This window comes from Mya arenaria, chromosome 8 (genome assembly GCF_026914265.1).
Source record: "Mya arenaria isolate MELC-2E11 chromosome 8, ASM2691426v1".
Classification (NCBI taxonomy): Eukaryota; Metazoa; Mollusca; class Bivalvia; order Myida; family Myidae; genus Mya; species Mya arenaria.
Genome location: NC_069129.1, coordinates 57894703 through 57918256, shown reverse-complemented (window position 1 = coordinate 57918256; position 23554 = coordinate 57894703). Strand labels below are relative to the sequence as shown.

Here is a 23554-nt window from a genome sequence, read left to right as displayed (position 1 = left end):
GTTGGGGTAAACTTAAACATGAAGTTATTCCAATTTGACTTGTTCATAGCTGCTGAATGCAAATGCGGGGAGGGATTCTACATGTGTGAAGAAGATAAGAAGTGCATCCCTGTCGACCAAGTCTGTAACAATGAATCTGATTGTATGCTGGGCGACGACGAGGCCAAGTGCCGTAAGTTGCTTATTTACTTCGATTTGTCTTAAAACTACACTCTCACAAATTAACCCTTTTGACATTTTTTATTGTTTGTCTTGCAATGAGTCATGTTTTGCGTATATATCTGAAAACCAGTGATAAAGGACTGCTGACAAAAGATCAGATCGTAGTTTTTCATATTAACGTTCGAAAATTAATGAATTATGGCTAAAAGCGTTACTAACGCTTTAAGAAAAATGCATAAAACATCATTTTGTTTTATGATAAACATGAAAAACTGCGATTTGATTTTTGCCGGCAGTCTTATAACACTGGTGTCCATGCTCTTTCGCCAAAATTGGCCTGTTCCAAGACAAAAAAAAACAACAGTTGTCAACACGTTCAATCTTTGAGAGTGCAGCTTTAATATAAGGAGAAAAATCCGAGTATTTTCAATAGCCAGATTTGACTTTTGATCTTAAATTAAATCTAAGATGTTTTTTAAATATGGCCTCTGTCGCTCAAATCAGATGTGATAGTCCAAAAAGGAACCTTGCTGGTCAACAGAATGTGATGCAGAGCCAAATAAACGTTTAAGGTATTCGGACGGCTAGGTGGTTTTCAGAATAACAGGAACAAAATTTACCAAATACTCACTAGAGTTTAGCAATTATACAACAATAATTTGAGTCCATAGACATATCAAATACTGGGAGAAGTTTAATTTTCTGAATGAGTGTACCTAGTTGTATTTGAGCATTTTCTGTTTTTCATTGGTAAAATTTGTCATTAAGGACGTTTGTGGTTTTGCCATTGGCAAACTATTTTGTATTTCATCAAAAGTAGGGAGGTTTTGAAACTGAAACCTGAAACGCGTTCAGTAAACATGTTTGCGGCGAACGTTTGCTGTTTGATTTCCCGCTTAAGGTGGAACGCGACTATGAATTTTTTTTCGAGTTACTGTCTGAAAATTGGTATACGAATAGAAGAGCATATGCCCAGTTAGGGACTGTTTTTAAACGCTCGACTTACTGAACGCACTGCAGGCTCTGAACAAAAACTTCAATTAAGAACACTTTCCTAAGACGTGATAGTTTAAAGCGATTGCACGTTTATGTAGTATTGCCTCGATTGTTCAGAATTTTGTTAAAGTTAACAACAGGATTAACGACATAGTTGTTAATTTTAAACAGTGAACTAGTTGATGATGTGTTCATGTATTTAAATAAAACAAGTACAGCTGAAATAGTTGTCTCAACTCTTGATAGGAATACTGCATATCATTAGTGTATCTGTAAAACTTACAGATGAATATTGATTTGAAAGTTAACAACGATGGCATTAACAACGTTGTTAACTTTAACAATGTTGTGAACAATCCGCCCATTGTGTACGTTGTAGTTATACGTATGACGTATATTGACCATTACCATTTCACGAGCAAATACACATGTCACATATACACAGTAAAACACCTCAATGTAGTTTTAAATCAGCATGCATTTTTTCAAGCTTTAGACTCGTAATGCACCAGTCAATTGTAACCACGCCCCCCCCCCGGTCCGGGGGTATACCGAGGAAAGCTGGGGAAATGGGCCGTGTTTTTACCTTTCAGGTGGCCCCGCAGTGCTGGGTGAATGCGGTGGTTTTGTCTTCACGCCAAATATAGCGGGAAATTGGCCTTATCTAGGGTCCCTGTGGTGCCAGGGCATTTTGCGGGGGGTTTACCAGCAGTTCGTTCCCGCAGGGTGGGGATTTTGCCCGGGCTTGGCTGGACCGAAAGTCAAAGTCCTCGCTATTCCCCGGACCTGGGGGCGTGGTTACAACTGACTGGTGCATAATTTAGAAATGAAGAAAGTATTGTAATGAAGAAAGCTGACAAATTCTGCAATGAGTTAGAATACAAGCCACGTTTTAAGCAAATGTAATTGCACTCTAAGTAATAGTTAGATGGCATGAAGTAAATATTTAAAGAATAAGAATGGGCGGAGTGCACGTAGCGAACGAGTCGTTATTAATCATTAAGAAATAACTCCAGGCCCCGATTTCTCGAAACTTCTTAAGTCCCTTATAACAGGATTAAGCTAATCTCACTATATTTGTTGTTCTATAAAATGGGTTATATTTAATAATTCTTCAATAATTTTGAGAAATTATGTAGGAATAATCTGTATGATTATCAGAATAAACCATTTTTCATTTATCAAAATCCATTTTCAGTATGTTTTTTGGCTAATTGAAATAAGCGACTTAAGCCTGTTAAGCTTAAGAAGTTTCGAGAAATTGAAGCCAGGCCATCTAAGTGAGTTAGAATACAACCTCATTGGCTGTTACATTGACAACGCAAAATCTGACGCAGTGAATGTGAAACGTATGAGTGGCAGTAGGCGGACCTTTAAACACCCACAATAAGTGAAATTCATAATGAATAAATCAAGTACTAAATGATTGCCTATAGAGCTGCAATTTCATTGGCTTAAACTGTAGGTTGTATCCTTACATAAAACGCTGATATATGTTATAATATAATACGAAATAAAGCGACATCACATGGGTTTACTTTGATTTATTTGCCAACCGTGTTTACTTCCTGATCTGCAGGCGTATTATTGGTTTTACCTTATGAAATATACATATAGAGGATCTGACATGAGTTGTCATTTAATACCAATTTTTATTAAACGAGTTCAGGAAAACTGTTAGTTAGCGAGCCTTTGGCGAGCTTACTAACAGTTTTTCCGGACGAGTTTAATAAAAATTGGTATTAAATGACAACTCATGTCAGATTCTTTTTATCACATGCTTTTTCCGGTATAAAATGGCAAAAAAACCTACCTGTTTCACCTGCGAGGCTGATGAGCCGAATATCACCAAGTGTTGTCATTTCCCGCGCTACATGCATTGCAGGAATGTAGTACCAGGATTTATTTAAAACAGCATATATACCCGATCGTTTTAATTCCGTTTATTTAAGAATGCATTCTCAGATGATATCCAGTAAAAATCACACTTTAAACACTTTAATTTTAACGAAATCTTTCTTTCTGTTATACCGTAAGTGAACATAAACATCATGACGTCATCTAGTAGATGTGACGTCATAATGTTTATGTTCATTTTCGGTTAAAATAAACTAAATTTTGGACGCTTTTAAATTTGCGTTTTCAAGATATCAAGACGACATACTTTGTTATCCTCTTAATATTTACAAAGAAATTCAACTACTCTAACCAAACAAATATTTATTATAGAAATAAAATAAGAATTGAATGTTTGGTATACAGGAATATTACCAATTAGCAGTTCCTTTTTGCCAATTAACTTCTTATATAAATGCGGAGCGATATATTTTCTGACCAATAGATGAAGAGCAATGTTATATTACACATGTGTAATATAAAAAAAATACGTGATGGTTATATTAAACCGGAAACAAGGTGTAGCATGTGATAAATACATATAATTTATATATATGATTAATTCTTGATATTGGGAATTTAGGGTAAAATTAGTTTAGTTTATTCTGCTTATCATTCATATGTGAAGATAATTGTACCTCATACACATATACAAACATACACAATACAATGTATAGACATAGAAAAATAACACCCAAATCAAACAAACGATATGGACACATATAAAGCATAAGGCTATTTACAAAATACAAAAAGCAATACATTAGCTCTGACATTTGACAGGAACAGACACTTTTCGTCTGTTTGAATTAAAGTCTGTTTATCATTGTATTGTCAAGTTATATTTCTTGCAAAATTTGACACAACAATGATTAAACTGGATTCGACATTCATCAGTGATGTCGAGATCGGTGAGTCCTCTTAACATCTCAACAGGTTGATGGTACAGATTTAATAAAAATCAAGCGTCTAAATGGTTCTTCACCAAAGAGGTCTATAAGTTGGACCCTAGCCGGGATCGTTCATTTTCAAAATATAGACATAAGAACACCTTATGCAGAACCATTTCATTTGTTACTGCATCACAGTAATAGCATGTAATGTTTTATTTCCTTATGGAAACGGACATGTACTTGTTGTACTTTATTTCAAATGTTTCTACATTAGAAAGAATTACAAGATTTCCCTCAACCGGTTTCACCTATCGGATTATCAGGTAGTTAAATGCCTATATCACGCCTCAGTCATGAATAAAGCTACACCATTGGTCCAAGACTGGTCACGTGATGACCCCATATTTTTCCATATCGGGTCAATAATCCTTATATTGTACCAAAAGGACGTCAGATTCCGATGAATAAATACACCTTTGATTAATGTTTATGAAGGTTGTCGACATGATATATACATTAGGGGTTAGTAGGTGGCTCGATATTGGATATATGGGGCGCCGCAGGAAACCATATTCGGGTTCGAGTTTCGCTCTCAACCGGTCTGGTTTCCTTTGCCCCCGTATATTCCATATCGGGTCACTTCCCTTACCCTGGCATGACAAAACGGAAATACACAACCAACTTGTGCACCAGTCAATTGTAACCACGCCCTCCACCCCCCAGGTTTCTTTTTAGTCAGCCTTGCCTTATGCGTAGATAAAGAACCTAATTGATTGTATAGTATTGTCATTGTTACTAACTATAATTCTAAATATGTGACTATCATGTCTCTGCCGGAAATAAAGATGAGTTGAGTTGAGTTGAGTTGAGTTGAATTGTGTTGAGCTGTGTTGAGTTGAGTTGTGTTGAGATGAGTTGTGTTGAGTTGAGTTGTGTTGAGTTGAGTTGTGTTGAGTTGAGTTGAGTTATGTTGAGTTGAGTTGAGATTAGTTGTGTTGAGTTGAGTTGTGTTGAGATGAGTTGTGTTGAGTTGTGTTGAGTTATGTTGAGTTGAGTTGAGTTATGTTGAGTTGAGTTGAGTTGAGTTGAGTTGTTAACATATGCCCTCAAGGAAGGAACAAGAAAATAGTGAAAATATATATTATAACAAATGTAAGTTCAGATATTAAAATTTTCATGATACTTGAAAACGTTTTAAAATCTTTTATTCATAATACAGAATACAGCTAACAAGTGAGTGTGGACAGTGAGGCGCTTATCATAAATGGCAATTAATAAATCCATTAAACCCTAAACTACCGCATTAGCACAGTCAGTAAAACACTGAAATCTATTTTATACTTTACAGCTCCCGGCTGCAAGTGTAACCCAGGGGACTACATATGTCTTGGTGGAAGCAAGTGCATCCCTCAAGCTGAGTTTTGTGAAGAGCAAGGGAACGAAGATCCGGCAGATGCAGACTGCCAGATGGGAGACGATGAAAACACCGGCTTCTGCAATTATCCGATTGGTCCATAGCTCATAACAGACATTTATCGTTTTAATCTTTGAATGCTATTTTGGATGTAGTGAACACTTCACTACAAATCAGTTCGCCCATTAAACGATTTTAAGTAAACCAAATCACAGTCGTTTGATTGGATTGAACTCCTGCCCTGGTGCAATATGACCTGTACAAAATTTAGTGACATTGAACCTAACAGTATTCATGCTTACCATTAATTTAGCATAACATCAACGTTAGGCTATTTAGGCCTTTTGAGATTTTCCAACATTTTTAAATTACAATAATGCATAGAAATGCTATACTATATCGTTGGTAGGAGTGATTTTGATAAATCTGAAAAACAAATAAATACTTTTAGGTTAAATGTCATAAATTTTGAACAGGTCATATCACACAAAAGCAGGAGTTCATTACCATCAAATGACTGTGAACCAAATTGATATTCTTCTGTAAACAAGGTTAATAAACGTTAATAACTTCTGCTGACTTTGTTCCTAAATGTATTGGACTAAGCCTTGTGTCTCTAAACTAGGTCTTCGTCATTACTATTATTATTATCATTTGCTTTAGGGTTCGTTCCTGTAGGTCTTATTGTATTGCTTAAAAGCAATTTTACGCATTTCCTGTCTCAAACGTAACTCTTCTGCGGGAGCGTATGTTGACGATGCAATTTTTATCGGATCGGCTCTAAAACCCGCCATTTACATTCGATGAAACCACCATTTCAACCGTCCTTCTTTTCCTGAAAAGTTCCTGTGCATTGCTTTGCTAATAATGATGATTGATTGCGATAAGTTTGGGAGGCAGGGCACACCCACGAGCGCGCACGCACCACACACAAACATACTTTTCGTATCTACCAAAATGATTTTTGTTTGCAACCGAGGCATTATGATTAAGGACATTCATTTCACTAATCTTATATAGTGAAGATACCACAGACAGAAAATCTGTTTTGACTAAGTCATTCGGTGTTTACTAGTTTAAATTAAATATTTCAGTTTCCTTTTTAAAGGGTTTTGCTTCTGTTTTAGGACATATTTTCTTTTGACGGTATGGCATCTAAAACAGTTATTTTATATTAAGTTTACTCTTTCATACTTGTGCATACCGATATTGCAGAAAAAAATACAATTAAAGTATAAAATCTGGTTTTGGTGAGGTGCGAACCCACATTGGTACAGTCAAGAAAAAAATACAGAATTGACAACAAAACCCCTTACCCAAAAGGGCTCTTACATAAGCTTAGGAATAAGTTAACAGGCTTAAAGCTTTTTCATGAAAGCGTTACCAACGCTATTCAAAATCGTGGACTTCAAAGACAATGTTTGAGCATATACCAACATTTGTTGAAGGGTTAAAGCCATCAGTTACTTAGTTTTTACCCTTATTATGATTTGCCACTCTTTATTCCGTCATAATAATATGCATTTTATAAATCACGATCGAGTCCCTCTAACTCCCAATTACGTCTTCAACCGATGCGAACATCAAAGTTCTGATTGCCACAGGCCGGTTCAGGGGCAATGATAACGAAGAGTCTCAAGTCCAAATCTAGACTCAAACTAAAAAAATCACTAAATTTACAAAGAATCATCCTTATGACATTCGTTTTACCAAAAATGTATGTCCATAATTGAACAAGTATGAGTATGATAACATTCAGTAACTTCATACTCAAAACCCAACTATATACATGTAGAAAGTTAAAATGATATTATGTTTTGCCGCTCGAGGTGCTCGTAATCATGTTCCCAAGAAAAATATTAGATTTCCTTCACACAAAGAAGCATCTGGATTTCCACAATCAATCAATAGTATAGACAAGCGGTATTGCGTTATATCTATTTAGTCTTAACGTCCCTCCACACAAAACACAAACACATAGTTGCATGGGGCAAGACTTCGATTTATTTGGCATATGGAGCAGTGTGGCACACACAAGCGCATACAAACAAAAAGCAAATACTCTACATAAATACTTTAACAACACTGTAAAGTTTGAACATTCTGTCTGAATGTTGCCGGCCTCTCCCGTACATGCCCTGACCAAACATGTAGAATATCAGGAGTCAACAAGAAACAGTTACAAAGTTACTCTGTTTCTAAATTGCGCTTCGAAATTCTTATTTACGGTGATACAGTTTTATATCATATATCCTTCATAGGAATGACAGCCGCCCACGAAAAACACCCGGTGGATGTAACGTGTTACAGTAGCGATGCACGTAGGGCTTAATTAAAACAGATAACTCCTAATTTATTCCTCAGAGTATAGGATCTAGGGAACCCATCCGGGCATGTATGCGTGTAAAAAAAACACATTTCAAACATGTATATAAATATTTTATTGAATCTGAATGAAATCGACGTTCACTGTGAGAAGTCAAGCCTAGAACTGATTTTCCCGCCATTTTAACCGACCACATGCACCCTAGCTTGGATACCACGTGACCTTCACGCTCAAATGACCCGCGCATGTGTGTTCATAACACGTTAAGACATTCGTTCTGCCCTATACTTCTTAACGGCCAGAACTATCAATGACTTATGGGTTACATTTCAAGTAAATGTGTTTATGAATTATGCTGATTTTCAACATTCTAGAAACTGTAAGAGATATTATGAGACTCGATGATAAGCAACCGTCATAGGAAATAAAGTATGTAGCTTTATATTGCTACATCTAGAAAATAATTAAATAATAAGATGTATCTTTAAAGATGATGCTCGGCCGTGGTAAACCAGCGGGATGACTAGTGTCCAAATTGTTTGAATTTTCGACATGTAACAGAGATTATTTTTGGTTAATTTGTTGTTGGGTAATTCTTGAGTAAGTGCAGCTTTTTAAAAGGTATGCCATGACCATGCACAATATTACAGTTTTGCAACGTTCGACAAAGCAGTACGTGATATAAGTTCAATACAGAAATGTGTTTACCCCTAAGAAGGTTGCAAAACGCCACGTGCTGCATTATAAGGTCTCTTTATGCCGTCAATAAAGGTCGTAAGACATGATGTATTAACAGAGATAAAAGGATATGTTTTCTGCTCATAAGACATATGAAAATGTTTTCGTAATTCGAACGCTTTATACACATACACCGCCAAATTTCTATTTACAACAGATTTATGAGAGGTCATCAACTCAATAAACTTAAACATAGTCCGTCTTTTAAAGTAGGCCGTCAATATACATGTATGTGACCAACAGGAACTGTGTTCTTGAGAACATTCGTTTATACTAGAATGATCGACATTGAATGAAGTAAGCCAGTTTGCTCGTGGCTTTCATCTAACGCTCTTATAAAATATATCAACTTAAATCATTTTAAAATTGATAATTTAACAAGTTAATAGTTTATAATAATAATGAAACATAAAATAACTCTTCATACTTCTTTTATTTCACTAGTATGAAGTCCCTTCTTTATCTTTATCGTCAGCAATGGGTGAGCCCTTTATGTCCCTACCGTCAGCTACTTGGTGAGCATTTTAGAACGGCTCGAACTGACGGGAATGGAAAGAAAGAAGGACCGTATTACACCAAAAACAATCAAGTCAAAAAACAATGTGTATACTATTTCAGCGGGGCTCTTTAGTGACATAGACTGCCCTTTAATTTATTCAAAATGGTGTAGTAACAGAAAAGTTATCTTTGATTTAAGTCTTCATTTTATGCAAATTGTTGCCTTCCGACGTAGCATGTATGACGTAATTTATCACGTGGTATACACACACTGAAGAAGATGGCGTAAAAACTATTGGTTCGAATGTTAACGTATATTTATCCCGCTTTTTTGTAAAACGGGAGTTAGAAAACAGGCCTTAATACAATCAGTGCGCTGAAATAACGACCCAAACATATTGTTAGACGACCACTTTATAGAATATTTCCGCGGGCACTGTGGTGCTGGTGATCCCAGGTGGCACAGACATAGGCGAATGCATTGTGTTCTTTGTAGTTGTAAACAACTTTTATTTTTGCTTGCCATACAGCCATTGGTGTTTTACATATCATACATACTTGAATACTAAATAAGAACATATTTAAAATATTGTTTACAATTTACGATGGCAATCCACGTGTCAAACCGCCGGACGGTAAATTTGACACCGACGACTTTTCGACCCTACCAACGGGGGATACATTTCGTCAGCGTTGAGTGTGCTGATAATGAAGCGAGTTGGTATCTATAGATGACGTCACAACATCGACAGCAGTGAAAATATGACGATATTGACAACGACTTCAGGGTAATTACAAATTAAGTTGCATTTTAAAAACTTTTGGAAATAACACAATGTATGTGCTAGAAAGGCGTGCCCCTGGACCCCCTAGCTTGTAAAGATATCAAAATTATCGTAGCGATGCCACTCCTGACTTGTATGAGTAATATGTACAATGGCTGCACTACAAATCCCTCATGGTACCAAGTTTAAAAGTGTTTCTAAATAAATCACTTGTGATATTATATTGTCGAACAAGACATGAAAATAAAAATTAATTAAGGGACACAACCCTATTGCCTTTCATAGGAGCGGAAACTAATTTATCTACAGTGTTGGTCATAATACATGTGTAAGCGAAAGAAAACTTGATACCTATTTTCCAAAGTAAAGAAAATGTACGACAAATAAAACGAAGTTCGGTTATTTCGACATGAAGTATTTAAATAATTGTTTAATTTCATTTGGGTGTAATTTTGCTCATTAATCGGCAGTCTTATATCACCGGTTTCCAGACATTTACTCAAAAATTGGCTCAATCCAAGACAAAAAAAAAATGAAAAAGTCGTCAAAACAATCAATCTGTGAGAGTGCAGCTTTAAACACGAATATTCAGCTTCCGGTTTATGTGAAATAGGCGTATTACTCCTCAAGTTATCATGAGTCATGTTCACATATAAGTATCACTTTCTGAGAGCTGTGGTTGTATCACTCCAAGATACAAGTTTAGTATTACCCTGAACACACACCTGAAATCATTTGATCTTGATGACTCTCTTAACATTTAGCTGGTTGGTGGGCTCAGTATTATTTTCGTTTATTCCAATTGTTTGCAAACGCTATGATTTATGTACTCAATTAACTTAAAGCAAGGGGGAGGACGTAATTTGGTTTCATGCAAATATTAAGTGAGAAAAATGTTTCATGGCAAAGAAAATGGCGGATTTCAAATGAAAAGTACCACTTCAGGTTCCAACTTTTGCCTGGTAGGTTAACTTTTTCTTTAAATTTTGAAAAAAAGTATGAGTCCAGTATGTGGCGAAAAACATATTCTTCGATCGACATCTTAGTTTGGTATCATAACTTTTGAGAAAAAATGTTATTGAACAGATTGTGGCTTACGGGGCAATGTTTACAAATAAACGTGTTGAGTTTATCCACATTTGTTAGTATTTCCTCGGCAAATATGGCATATCTGTGCATGTTGTAACCGTGCTTGCATGTACTGTGAAATCATTAATGTTCGTGGGGCATTTATGTTCGTGGTTTTCGTGGGTAGGGTGATCCACGAATTCAAGATCCCACGAAATAAAGACCCTTTATTCACTTTTTAACTGCCATGTTATGTACATACTAGTTTTTTCGTTACAGAAGTTGCAGTATATATTCCTATTTTCCAAATTTCATAGTTACCACTTGACAGTACAAAACAACAGATCGCAGATTTTCATATTTAAGTTAAATAAATAATGTTTTATGAACTTTTCTTAAACCATTAGTAACGCTTTTAGCCATAAAACATTAATTTTCGAACGGAAATATGAAACTCTGCGATCTGATCTTTTGTCAGCAGTGTTATATCACTGGTTTGCAGATATTAACGCAAAAATTGGCTTATTCTAAGACAAAAAAGATAACAGTTGCCAAAAGGTGAATCTGTGAGAGTGTAGCTTTAATGATTGATCATAATTCTACCATATTGTCAATATAACAATGAAGTTTTCATAATAACTGACTTAGTATAGTGATACTTGCTAAAGCATCCAAGATGCCAGTCCGTGGGCACTAAAAACTGTTAAGCTGTAGTTTGTGAGATCCAATTCGGATGTTATATATATTTATTTTGGTTCGGAATAAAACGTATTTACGATTATTACCATATTTGGTGGTCATGGTCAAGGTCGTTCCTTCCGACTTTTGCCATTATATGGTAATGGTCAGTGAGCTTACATAAGTAAACGGCTAGTATAAAAGCCGTTTATACACATGAATTCGTCATTCGAGGTTATACCGGGCAGTAGACAAGAGATAAAACTATTAGTTTTTCCCAACCACCCACCCACCCTTTTAGATTTTGTATGGGCGTACATGAATCATCTACTGTCTAGATATTGTCGAATTTTGAACATATTCATAACGTTTTATATTTTTCAGATTTTGTGTCGTTCTGAAAGTTTGGGGAGGATGACAATGTTTACAGAGTGAATGCGGCGGTTTCATGAACTTTTACCGAAGTCGCTTTGTGCAAAGCGATTTTTTTATTTTGCCTGATACAATGTTTTAGTGCATGGACACATATTGCCACAGATGTGGTCATGAAACCATTGAGAGAGTGATGTTTATTATTTGTATTGTGTGTTAATAAAATAAATATACTCGCCCGGTATAGACTACTCCTATACAGTCGTTGTTTTATGTTTTATAAGACTAACACATAAATAATTTATGTTTGGCTGAATATAATGAAAGAAAACAATAAATAACTTCTCGGTGTGTTAATCTTACCTTATATTACCTGAAGATATGAATTGATACTTCTCATAAAACAACACCCGTTGAGGAGTAAAGGATCACAATTCTACAAATACAGAGGTCATTTAGCCCTGAATTTCAACAAAACTGACAGATTATACACATATTTGAACTTAAAAGACAAAACGTAAGGAATTATTCAAACATTTGAGGTTAGTGCAGACACCTTAACTACACCTTTTCACAATACCATCCTTTTAAAATGACACAAGTGGAGAAGGAGTATTATGGTGTAGAATAAACACAATGGCCTCATTATATAATCGGAATTTTAAAAAAATCCAGCACTTCGCATGTAGTTTGAAAAATAACTAGATCGTTTTTGAAAGAAAAAACAACAACATGAAATTGATCATATATCTAACAAACAAAAACAAAATAATTCTACTGTTGTCAGGACTAAATAATTCGTTTCCGTGCAAATTGATTTTTCATTGTTTACGCAAGGAGTCTCCATTTTCTGAACTTAAGCAAATATCACAAACTTATACTTCTATCCAATCAGCGGACAGTGTCAATCCCTTACTTCGAATTCATTTAAAAGAGCAGTTACACTATGCTTTTTAAAAACAATTGACAAAATGCAAAGTAATAAGAAATACTATGTTGCTATACAAGCTGTATATGTATGTCACGTATAAAAGATCCATAGTTTTTACATTAGTAATTTATAAACACTATTGCATGGGTATAAAACAACAACATGAACATCAATTCATGACTGACTGATGTGAAGACTAAATTAACAACCTGTGATTTTGTATCCTGTTTACTATGATCGTGCGAAAGTAATAATCAATAACGCTAGTTTGATAGTTGCATAACGTATGTTGTTTTGTTGCGCTGTGCCCCATGTTCGACGATATTTTGATAGTTGCATTACGTGTGTTGTCTTGTTGCGCTGTGTCCCTTGTTCGACGATAGTTTGATAGTTGCATTACGTGTGTTGTCTTGCTGCGCTGAGCCCCTTGTGCTACGATAGTTTGATAGTTGCATTATGTGTGTTGTGTTGTTGCGCTGTGCCCCTTGTTCTACGATGGTCTGATAGTTGCATTACGCATGTTGTGTTGTTGCGCTGTGCCTCTTGTTCGACGATAGTCTGATAGTTGCATTATGTGTGTTGTGTTGTTGCGCTGTGCCCCTTGTTCAACAATAGTCTGGTAGTTACATTACGCAAGTTGTGTTGTTGCGCTGTGCCCCTTGTTCGACGATAGTCTGATAGTTGCGTTACGCATGTTGTATTGTTGCGCTGTGCCCCTTGTTCTACGATAGTGTAATAGTTGCATTACGTGTGTTGTCTTGTTGCGCTGTGCCCTTGTTTGACGATGGTCTGATAGTTGCGTTACGTGTGTTGTCATGTTGCGCTGTGCCCCTTGTTTGACGATAGTTTAATAGTTGCATTACGTGTGTTGTCTTGTTGCGCTGTGCCCTTTGTTTGACGATGGTCTGATAGTTGCGTTACGTGTGTTGTCATGTTGCGCTGTGCCCCTTGTTCGACGATAGTTTGATAGTTGCATTATGTGTGTTGTCTTGTTGCGCTGTGCCCTTTGTTTGACGATAGTTTGATAGTTGCATTATGTGTGTTGTCTTGTTGCGCTGTGCCCTTTGTTTGACGATAGTTTGATAGTTACATTATGTGTGTTGTCTTGTTGCGCTGTGCCCCTTGTTCGACGAAGGTTGATAGTAACGTAACGTGTGTTGTCTTGTTGCGTTGTGCCCCTTGTTTGACGATGGTCTCATAGTTGCGTTACGTGTGTTGTCTTGTTGCGTTGTGCCCCTTGTTTGACGATAGTCTGATAGTTGCCTCACGTGTGTTGTCTTGTTGCGCTGTGCCCTTTGTTTGACGATGGTCTGATAGTTGCGTTACGTGTGTTGTCTTGTTGCGTTGTGCCCCTTGTTTGACCAAGGTTGATAGTAACGTAACGTGTGTGGTCTTGTTGCGTTGTGCCCCTTGTTTGACGATAGTCTGATAGTTGCGTCACGTGTGTTGTCTTGTTGCGCTGTGCCCCTTGTTTGACGATGGTCTTATAGTTGCGTCACGTGTGTTGTCTTGTTGCGTTGTGCCCCTTGTTTGACGATGGTCTGATAGTTGCGTTACGTGTGTTGTCTTGTAACGTTGTGCCCCTTGTTTGACGATAGTCTCATAGTTGCGTCACGTGTGTTGTCTTGTTGCGTTGTGCCCCTTGTTTGACGATGGTCTGATAGTTGCGTCACGTGTGTTGACTTGTTGCGTTGTGCCCCTTGTTTGACGATGGTCTAATAGTTGCGTCACGTGTGTTGTCTTGTTGCGTTGTGCCCCTTGTTTGACGATGGTCTAATAGTTGCGTCATGTGTGTTGTCTTGTTGCGCTGTGCCCCTTGTTCGACGATAGTCTAATAGTTGCGTCACGTGTGTTGTCTTGTTGCGTTGTGCCCCTTGTTTGACGATGGTCTGATAGTTGCGTCACGTGTGTTGTCTTGTTGCGTTGTGCCCCTTGTTTGACGATAGTCTGATAGTTGCGTTACGTGTGTTGTCTTGTTGCGTTGTGCCCCTTGTTTGACGATAGTCTAATAGTTGCGTCACGTGTGTTGTCTTGTTGCGTTGTGCCCCTTGTTTGACGATAGTCTCATAGTTGCGTCACGTGTGTTGTCTTGTTGCGTTGTGCCCCTTGTTTGACGATAGTCTGATAGTTGCGTCACGTGTGTTGTCTTGTTGCGTTGTGCCCCTTGTTTGACGATAGTCTAATAGTTGTGTTACGTGTGTTGGTGCCCCTTGTTTGACGATAGTCTAATAGTTGCGTCACGTGTGTTGTCTTGTTGCGTTGTGCCCCTTGTTTGACGATAGTCTGATAGTTGCGTCACGTGTCTTGTCTTGTTGCGTTGTGCCCCTTGTTTGACGATAGTCTTATAGTTGCGTCACGTGTGTTGTCTTGTTGCGTTGTGCCCCTTGTTTGACGATGGTCTCATAGTTGCGTCACGTGTGTTGTCTTGTTGCGTTGTGCCCCTTGTTTGACGATAGTCTGATAGTTGCGTCACGTGTGTTGTCTTGTTGCGTTGTGCCCCTTGTTTGACGATAGTCTAATAGTTGCGTCACGTGTGTTGTCTTGTTGCGTTGTGCCCCTTGTTTGACGATGGTCTGATAGTTGCGTCACGTGTGTTGTCTTGTTGCGTTGTGCCCCTTGTTTGACGATGGTCTGATAGTTGCGTCACGTGTGTTGTCTTGTTGCGTTGTGCCCCTTGTTTGACGATGGTCTGTATGTTGTCTTGTTGCGTTGTGCCCCTTGTTTGACGATAGTCTGATAGTTGCGTTACGTGTGTTGTCTTGTTGCGTTGTGCCTCTTGTTCGACGATAATTATTTGTTATAGTAACCTTACGTAGCGTATCGTATTGCAGCAGAAATAGGTTGAAAAAGCATCATGCTTCTACTATATATGTTAATTAGACAAAGAATGATGTCGGAGTTGCGTCGACCATGTGCATCGAATGACGATGACGTTGGTTTTAGATGGAAATCATATCTGTATGAACATATCTCGTCATCTAAGTATAAATCTCATCCGATACCTTGTTTTGGACATCGAATGGTGTATCATCGTTTTCCGAGTGCAGATCGCAAGTTTTGGAGATAGATTGGAACATTTAAGAAATGCGTTTTAGAACTCAGGTTGATCTTAAATCTTGTATATCTATGGCACACTTAAATAACAATTAAAATGCGTCGATTGTTTATCCTCATTCATGTATACTACAACACGTATAAGAAGTGTCATTTTGATAAGTACCTCAAAACTCCCTGCTAACAGTCACGCTTAATCTTTAGTGTTTATTAAAGTTGTGACGAATTACATTCAATTCTGTCCATATTCTTTATTCTTTACACCATATTCTTCCATTCGTTGGGAATTCATTAGTTATTAAAGTACTTTATACACTCTATACTCTATGTTTCATTTAAAATGGTGAAGAAATAGTGAACTTATCTTTGTTTAAAGTCTTCATTCTAAGCAAAGTATTGCCTTCCGACGTAGCATTTATGACGCAATATATCACGTGGTATACACTATGTATGAATTAAAATGATTTTCCGCACGTCTGTATACTATCGAATCTATATGATTATAGATAAATTATAATATATATGAGTAGGTATAAGAAGGAGAGGGGGGAGTGAAGAGAGAAGAGTGGGGAGCAAGAAAAGGGAGAGATAAGGGGATTGAAAGAAGAGGAGGGAAAGATTGGAGAGAAAGGAGAGGGAAGAAAAAGAGGGGGTAAAGAGGGGAAGAAAGAGGAGGTGGGAAGGAGAGGGGTTAAGAGAGGGGAGAAAGAAATGGAAGAAATAGAGAGGGAAAAGGGTGTCAAAAGATGAGAAGAAAAGGTTTGAGAGAAAGGGGAGGGAAGAAAGATAGGGGGATACAGAGGGGAAGAAAGAGAGAGGAGGGGGGGGGGAGAAATGAGAGAAAGAGGAGGGAAGATAGAAAGGGGAGGGATATTGGAGTTGGGAGGAATTGAGAGAGAAGATAAAGAGAAGGGGTACAATGTGATAAAGAAATAGTTGGAGGTATGGGAGAGATACAGGCGAAAGTGTGAAATGACAGGGGAAGAAAAGCGAGGAAAGGGATAAAATGCGAGTTGAGAGGTTGAAAGCACATAAGTAAGTTTTTGAGATTTAAGAAGAAAAGAGTGTTTGTAAAAGAAAGAAAAAGTGTGGGAAAGGGAGGCTAGAACTTAAGAAATTATTTAAGATTTGAAAGATCTCGAAACATGCGCGACCACATACGCATGTTCGATGGTGGCTCAAAGAGCCAGAAGGAAAGACAGGAGAGAGGAGACAGATCTCGTAACATGCACGACCACACGTACGAGCGGTGGCTCTGAGAGCCAGGCTCGAGAACCAGCACCGCTAGTTCCCGTACAAATTTACCCAAGATGGGAAACTCTGGGATTTTGTCATAAAACAAAACTTGGAAGGTTTAAATGGCAGATTAATATTACATTTCCGTGGAAATGTTATTTGTATAAAAACATGCAGTGGTACGAATAAAAGCTGCATGATATAATATAATATTTTAAGAGCTCTATTTTGGATTTAAAACTCTTAAAAAATGAGTTATTTGCCATATTTTGGCGATTTAGTATTATTTTTATGCCTTCCGTTTATTGCATATTCAGTCTATTTATATGATTATTAAACATTCTATAAATAAATGTAGTATTATAATAACAATGCTATACAGTAACGCCTTTGGTCATCACAATGAAAGGTGCGAAAATATGGCCATGAATGAAAATATGATTGTAAGTTGTATACCGGCAGAAAATGATAGATTAACTCTTGAAATGTGAAGAGTTCTGAAACAGTGCCATATACAGTGCGGCACGGAGGCACCACGCCACCGCATGCAGTATGCGGCAGATATATCATTGCATTTATGTCGCGTTACGGTGCCCCGATTAAATCATCATTTGAAATACTTTAACACCGTATGAAGATGTTTGTTTATTTACTATTGAATGTTTGGGCAAAGAAATGATACATTAGGCCACAACAAATTGATCATTTGTTCGTCGGATTTGCCGCACCTAAAATTCGAAAAACGAAAAAAAAAATAAAAAAAAACTTTTTTTTTGCGCCCGCATTTACTATTTGGCCGCGCATATTATGTATTTTTTTTACTTCTGAATTTCCTCTATTTTCTGAAGTTTTTTACTTAAAATTTGAACCTGCAACGTCGACTTCGCCTTTTTTTGAAGGTATTTCCATGCTTTACATTCTCCGCGAGCAAACTTTCCTCGTGTCAGGACAAAATCAGCTCCGGGTAACCGCAAAACAGCCGGTATTTGTTGACAGTCTTTTTTTTGTCGGGAATATTTTGCAGGACGCACCGTTGTTATCTATTTCCGGTATTAATTTGCAGGATACTTTCAGTTTTCGTTAATGTAAAATTTGAAAATCAGTGTCATAGTCAATGGATTATAGTCTTCAGTAAACAACAACAGTTTCACAGCGTCGAAGGCAATAATTATTTATGTGTGTTTTAAGTAATTCATTGTTTTGTACTCAAAATTTAGTGTTAAATAATAACTAAATCAGATTTTGAGTGCAAAGCTTATATTCAAATACACGGACACTCGACTTAAAACAAATGAACATGTTTTCGTGAGTTATTTTTTAAATTCTAAAATGCATTTCTCAGCTTTATACTCGTAATTGATAAAAATATAAGGACTTGTAAATGTTTCAGAAACAGTCTGTATTTATGCACCATTCAATTGTAACCATGCCCCCCCCCCCAGGACCGGGGGTATACCGGAGATAGCCGGTGAAATGGGCCGTGTTTTCACCTTCCCCCGCAGTGCCGTTGGTTTTACCCGGGGTTGGCTGGACCGAAAGTCAAAGTCCCCGCTATTCCCCGGACCTTGGGGGTCGTGATTACAATTGACTAGTGCATTACACATACATGTACAGTATAAAAATAACATCAGTAAAATCAGAAAATAAAACCTTTTATAAGTAAAATGACTGTTTTAATTTTCTCAATTCTTTGTTCTTATCCACTTGTTTCATTGATCGATTTGTAGTAAAGTGGCCTGTTATTAAAGTGGCCTGTTTCTTACGGGCATTGAAGCTATGGAGGGTGTCATGATTTTTTTTTCAAGGCACAGACCTATAAACCATTGGTTCGTGGTAAAGGCGAGGTCTTGAAAGGGAAACATCTTTATTCCACCACCTGCTCTAATATTATGACCGGTGCCACATTTGCAGATTTGTTTAATACTGCTTCAATTGTGTTGTCCCGCAATTTAATCGGCAGTGTCTTAAGTAATAGTAAAGCACTGGATTTTATTGCCATTTGTTATATATTGAGACAGATTTTCATGTGATACAATCAAAACCTTTTCATTTATATTTAAACTAAGAACCTATGTTTGCAATTAAAAAGCATTTCTTGACATATTGCATGATAAATTTAGTAATAAATAAACTTTTTAATTTTTATTTTATTTTTCGCCTTGAGCTCGCCTCTGAATTGCCTTAAATTTAAAAAAAAGTAATTTATTATTTTTTTTTCGCTCGCTCGCTCCTACTTTTTTTTGGCAAAATCCGTAGAACAAATGATCAATTTGTTGTGGCCTTAACGCAATAAAATAAAATAGAGTAGCCGAGAAACTAAACAATAAATTTGTATGATATTTGTAAAGAAATGGAAAGTTCAATATGATTCGAAATTGGAAGCCAAAATTGTGAATTTAATTTTACTTCATATCTAGCAGGCTTAATAACATAAACTAGTTGTGTAAAACACCGGTCATTCCTGTATACAATCCCACCATGCAAAAGGTGACCAGGCTCGCTGAGCCTGAATCGGAAGTTTTTCGTGATGATCTAGCCGTGCAAGACTTCGGTGGCAACCCCGGAGAAGCACGACTTTTTCGTTATCACAAGTGAATCATGGCTTCCTGGTTTCGAAGATGAATCATGGCTTCCTCGTTTCGAAGATGAATCATGGCTTCCTCGTGATCGTAAGTGAATCACGGCTTCCTTGTTATCAGAGGCGAATCACGGCTTCTGCGTTATCGTACGTGAAACACGGCTTCCTCGGCTTCCTCTTTATCGTAGATGAATCACGTCTTCTGCGTTATCTTAGGTGAATCACGGCTACCTCGTTATAGTAGGTGAATCACGGCTACCTCGTTATAGTAGGTGAATCACGGCTACCTCGTTATAGTAGGTGAATCACTGTTACCTCGTTATAGAAAGTGAATCACGGCTACCTCGTTTTAGTAGGTGAATCACGGCTTCCTCGTTATAGTAGGTGAATCACGGCTACCTCGTTATAGTAGGTGAATCACTGTTACCTCGTTATAGAAAGTGAATTACGGCTACCTTGTTTTAGTAGGTGAATCACGGCTTCCTCATTATAGAAGGTGAATCACGGCTACCTCGTTATATTAGGTGAATCTCGGCTACCTCGTTTTAGTAGGTGATTCACAGCTTCCTCTTTATCGTAGATAAATCACGGCTACCTCATTTTGTAGATGAATCACTGTAACCTCGTTATAGTAGGTGAATCACGGCCTCCTCGCTATCGTAGGTGAATCACGGCCTCCTCGCTATCGTAGGTGAATCACGGCCTCCTCGCTATCGTAGGTGAATCACGGACTCCTCGCTATCGTAGGTGAATCACGGCCTCCTCGCTATCGTAGGTGAATCACGGCCTCCTCGCTATCGTAGGTGAATCACGGACTCCTCGCTATCGTAGGTGAATCACGGACTCCTCGCTATCGTAGGTGAATCACTGTAACCTCGTTATAGTAGGTGAATCACGGACTCCTCGCTATCGTAGGTGAATCACGGCTTCTGCGTTATCGCAGATGAATCATGGCTTTCGCGTTGTCGTAGTTTAATCACGTCTCCCGCGTTATCATATGTTAATTGCGGCTTCCTCGTTATCGTAGGTAAAGCACGGCTTCCGCTTTATTACAGGTGAATCGCGGCTTCCTCGCTAAAGAGATACCTTTCTTCCATGTGTTATAGTACACACATGGATAAGGAAAAACAATCGACGCCTTTTCATCGACATTAATGTGTTCCATAAATTACCAAGTTTGGGATGAACCCAGGTTCTTAAAATTACAAGAATAATTCAGTAAGCATTTTCTTAAATGTGCTGATCTATCTCCGAACTACACTCGGAAAACAACAACAATACCTTTGATTGGCCAACACAAGGTATCGGATGTGAATTACACGAAAGAAAACGGTATAAAATCTTTATTTTGAAGAATAAAGTGCTTTGAGTGAGTCTGTAAGAACGTGCATTTTTTCATGAGATATATTAATACGAACATGCTTTTCATCTCAAACAAGCGCCATCGTAAATTAGCAATTGCTCTTCATTCAGTGCATAACGTCGTTTCCAAAATAATATCGTTTTAACAAAAAGAAAACAATGGTTATACTCTCCGAATCGAGGAATGTTTTTTCACCCCAAACAATGAACAAGGCAACCAGGGCGCACCAAGCATTTAATACTGTCAATGTAGGCGCTAGAAATACATGTTATTACTTTATTATTGTAATAAAGTTACTTTTTGTCCAACGATTTATTTAAACTATACGATATAATAAATGAAGACTAGTGTCGAATTATAATATCACAAACACGGTATGACGTTTTGTTAAATTTATATGAACATACAGTCGAACCCCGTTGGCTCGAAATCCTCGTTGGCTCGAAATCCTCGTTGGCTCGAACTATATGTAAAGGACCAATTTCTCTATATTGAAGGTAAACCATCCCGTTTGGCTAGATTTTTTAAGGCTCGAAGTGTTATCGCCGGTCCCTATGAGTTCGAGCCAACGGTGTTCGACTTAAATTCAATTCATAACGATATGTTTATTGAGAACATTATTACAGTCAACCGTAACCAAATCGTTATTGTATCCGGACGGGTGTTTCCAGCGGCTCCCCTGGCAGCCCTGCAAGCGTGTTCCTCACTGCCAGGTCCACCATGCCGTGCCGCGCCCGCAATGTTGCACTACCTAGGTGGGGGAGAACCAGACTATGCCGACGGTAGCTCCCCTGAGCTCCTGGCCACACAGGTAGAGACAGCTATCCCAGGTGCTTCCCCAGGTGCCATCTGTTACAGCCTGAACACCTGCGATTGAAAGTAAGTTCTTATATGTTTCTTTTGGAACAGAATAGTATAAAATTGCCATACATTACTTTGAAAACAAACCTCAATCTTCATTGATATTTATTTCTGCGTTTTTATAAGATCTTTATTCGCTCAAGTTTAAGAATTTCGGTACAATGACTAAATATAAAACCAACCTTCTTTGTGCCTCCGAGCGGTGGCAAGCGTTAGGCCGATTGTTGCCTCAGCGACGGAGTCGGTGAGCACGTCGGGAGTATATCCGACAGGGATATGCCGACGGGCACACTCTTTCAGATCAATATGTTCCAATCCAACAGATACAGTTGATATCACTTTCAATTGTGGACCTACATCGACAGAACGTGGTGGGTTAAGACTACATTCGCAGAAACAACACATTAATTTATTTTTATTTTTAAAAACAATAATCGTATATCAGTAAGGTTTTTCTTTTAAAATTATTATCGCGCTCAGTTAAAAAACAATTATAACACCGTACGAAAACAGATATGTAATCTGTTGTGCACCTGCAGCATCTAGTAATTCCGCGTCCACCTTCACGAGGTAGGGGAGAATGAGGGCGTTAGCGCCGACGACGTCCTTAAGCAAGCGTTCCCGGGACACGGCGATCTGGCCGTCCTCTTCCTCGTCATACATGACGACATCACATGAAGCCTGAAGAAGGGCAAGGCCGGCTCCATCCGGCGGAATTTTCTGAGTTAGGTACACCTTCGGTCTTCCGCTTATCGGGTTTAAGCCTATAAACAGGATAGGGTAATAAGTTAAATATGTAGAAATTACTATATAAGTCGGCTGATGTGTTGGGGTGTATCACTTCAAGGTGCTTGCAATGCGAAAACAACTCGAAGTTATACAACCCAACAGATCAACCGACTAATATAATCTACTACACTTTAAACTAACTAAAAGCAATATCATTAACCGCATAGGACAATGTATTTTCAATGGTATGATCGTACGTCACGCGCACCTGCTGAAACGATTCCACGCGGTCTAAAAAAACGTCAACAAACCAGGATTTTTTCATATTTTGTTTACATTATTTCCCGACATATTTCCATATAAAGCAATGACGCAACAATCAACTCTATATTCATTGTTTTCACGGTTATGGTTCATTTCTGGAAGTAAATATTTCCAACAATACTAACAGGCAATACATTTAATCATTCATTAGTTTTCCATTTGGAACTCAAAATAATACCTTGCATGATTTTACTTGAAAATAAATAATACTCATTTTGGTTACGCATAAATTCATTTGTTCGATCGTCTTAGAATAGTACATGAAAACATACCGCAGTTTTCCTCGTCCTCTCCATACAGGCAGTCATTGGCGCAGTCACCACCGGAGCTTTTACTCCCTTTATCTAAAGCAAAAACAAACATTTGTATCATCAAAGCGCCGATGGTACTGCCAATATAGCGTGGGCTGAACTGTAGTGTTTGAAGCAACATTGATTGTTAACTTGATCGTATACAGTTCACCGTTATCACAAGAACATAAACACGTGGCATGGCAATAACTGTTAAATGTGAGAGTGCAATTTACATATTAAAATCAAAATGATAAACGTATGTTAATGTTAGAAATAAACTAAGATAAGCATTTTATGTGTTCTATCCAAATTTGCAGGCATTCATGCAATAGAAATGTTTATATGAAAAACTACAGAAA

General features: G+C 37.8%; 1 protein-coding gene across 1 annotated transcript in view; it reads right to left on the bottom strand.

Annotated features, from left to right (window-relative positions):
- The window catches only part of LOC128244388 (glyoxylate reductase/hydroxypyruvate reductase-like), a 38636-nt gene extending 15371 nt beyond the window's left edge, over positions 1-23265 (bottom strand). Inside the window, exons 1-3 of the mRNA XM_052962397.1 lie at positions 23175-23265; positions 22383-22613; positions 22032-22202 (exon numbers count right to left, since the gene is read on the bottom strand). Of these exons, the coding sequence (XP_052818357.1) occupies positions 22032-22202; positions 22383-22613; positions 23175-23265 (493 nt within the window). The remainder of the gene's footprint in view (positions 1-22031; positions 22203-22382; positions 22614-23174) is intronic.
- Between the last annotated feature and the right edge of the window lie 289 nt (positions 23266-23554).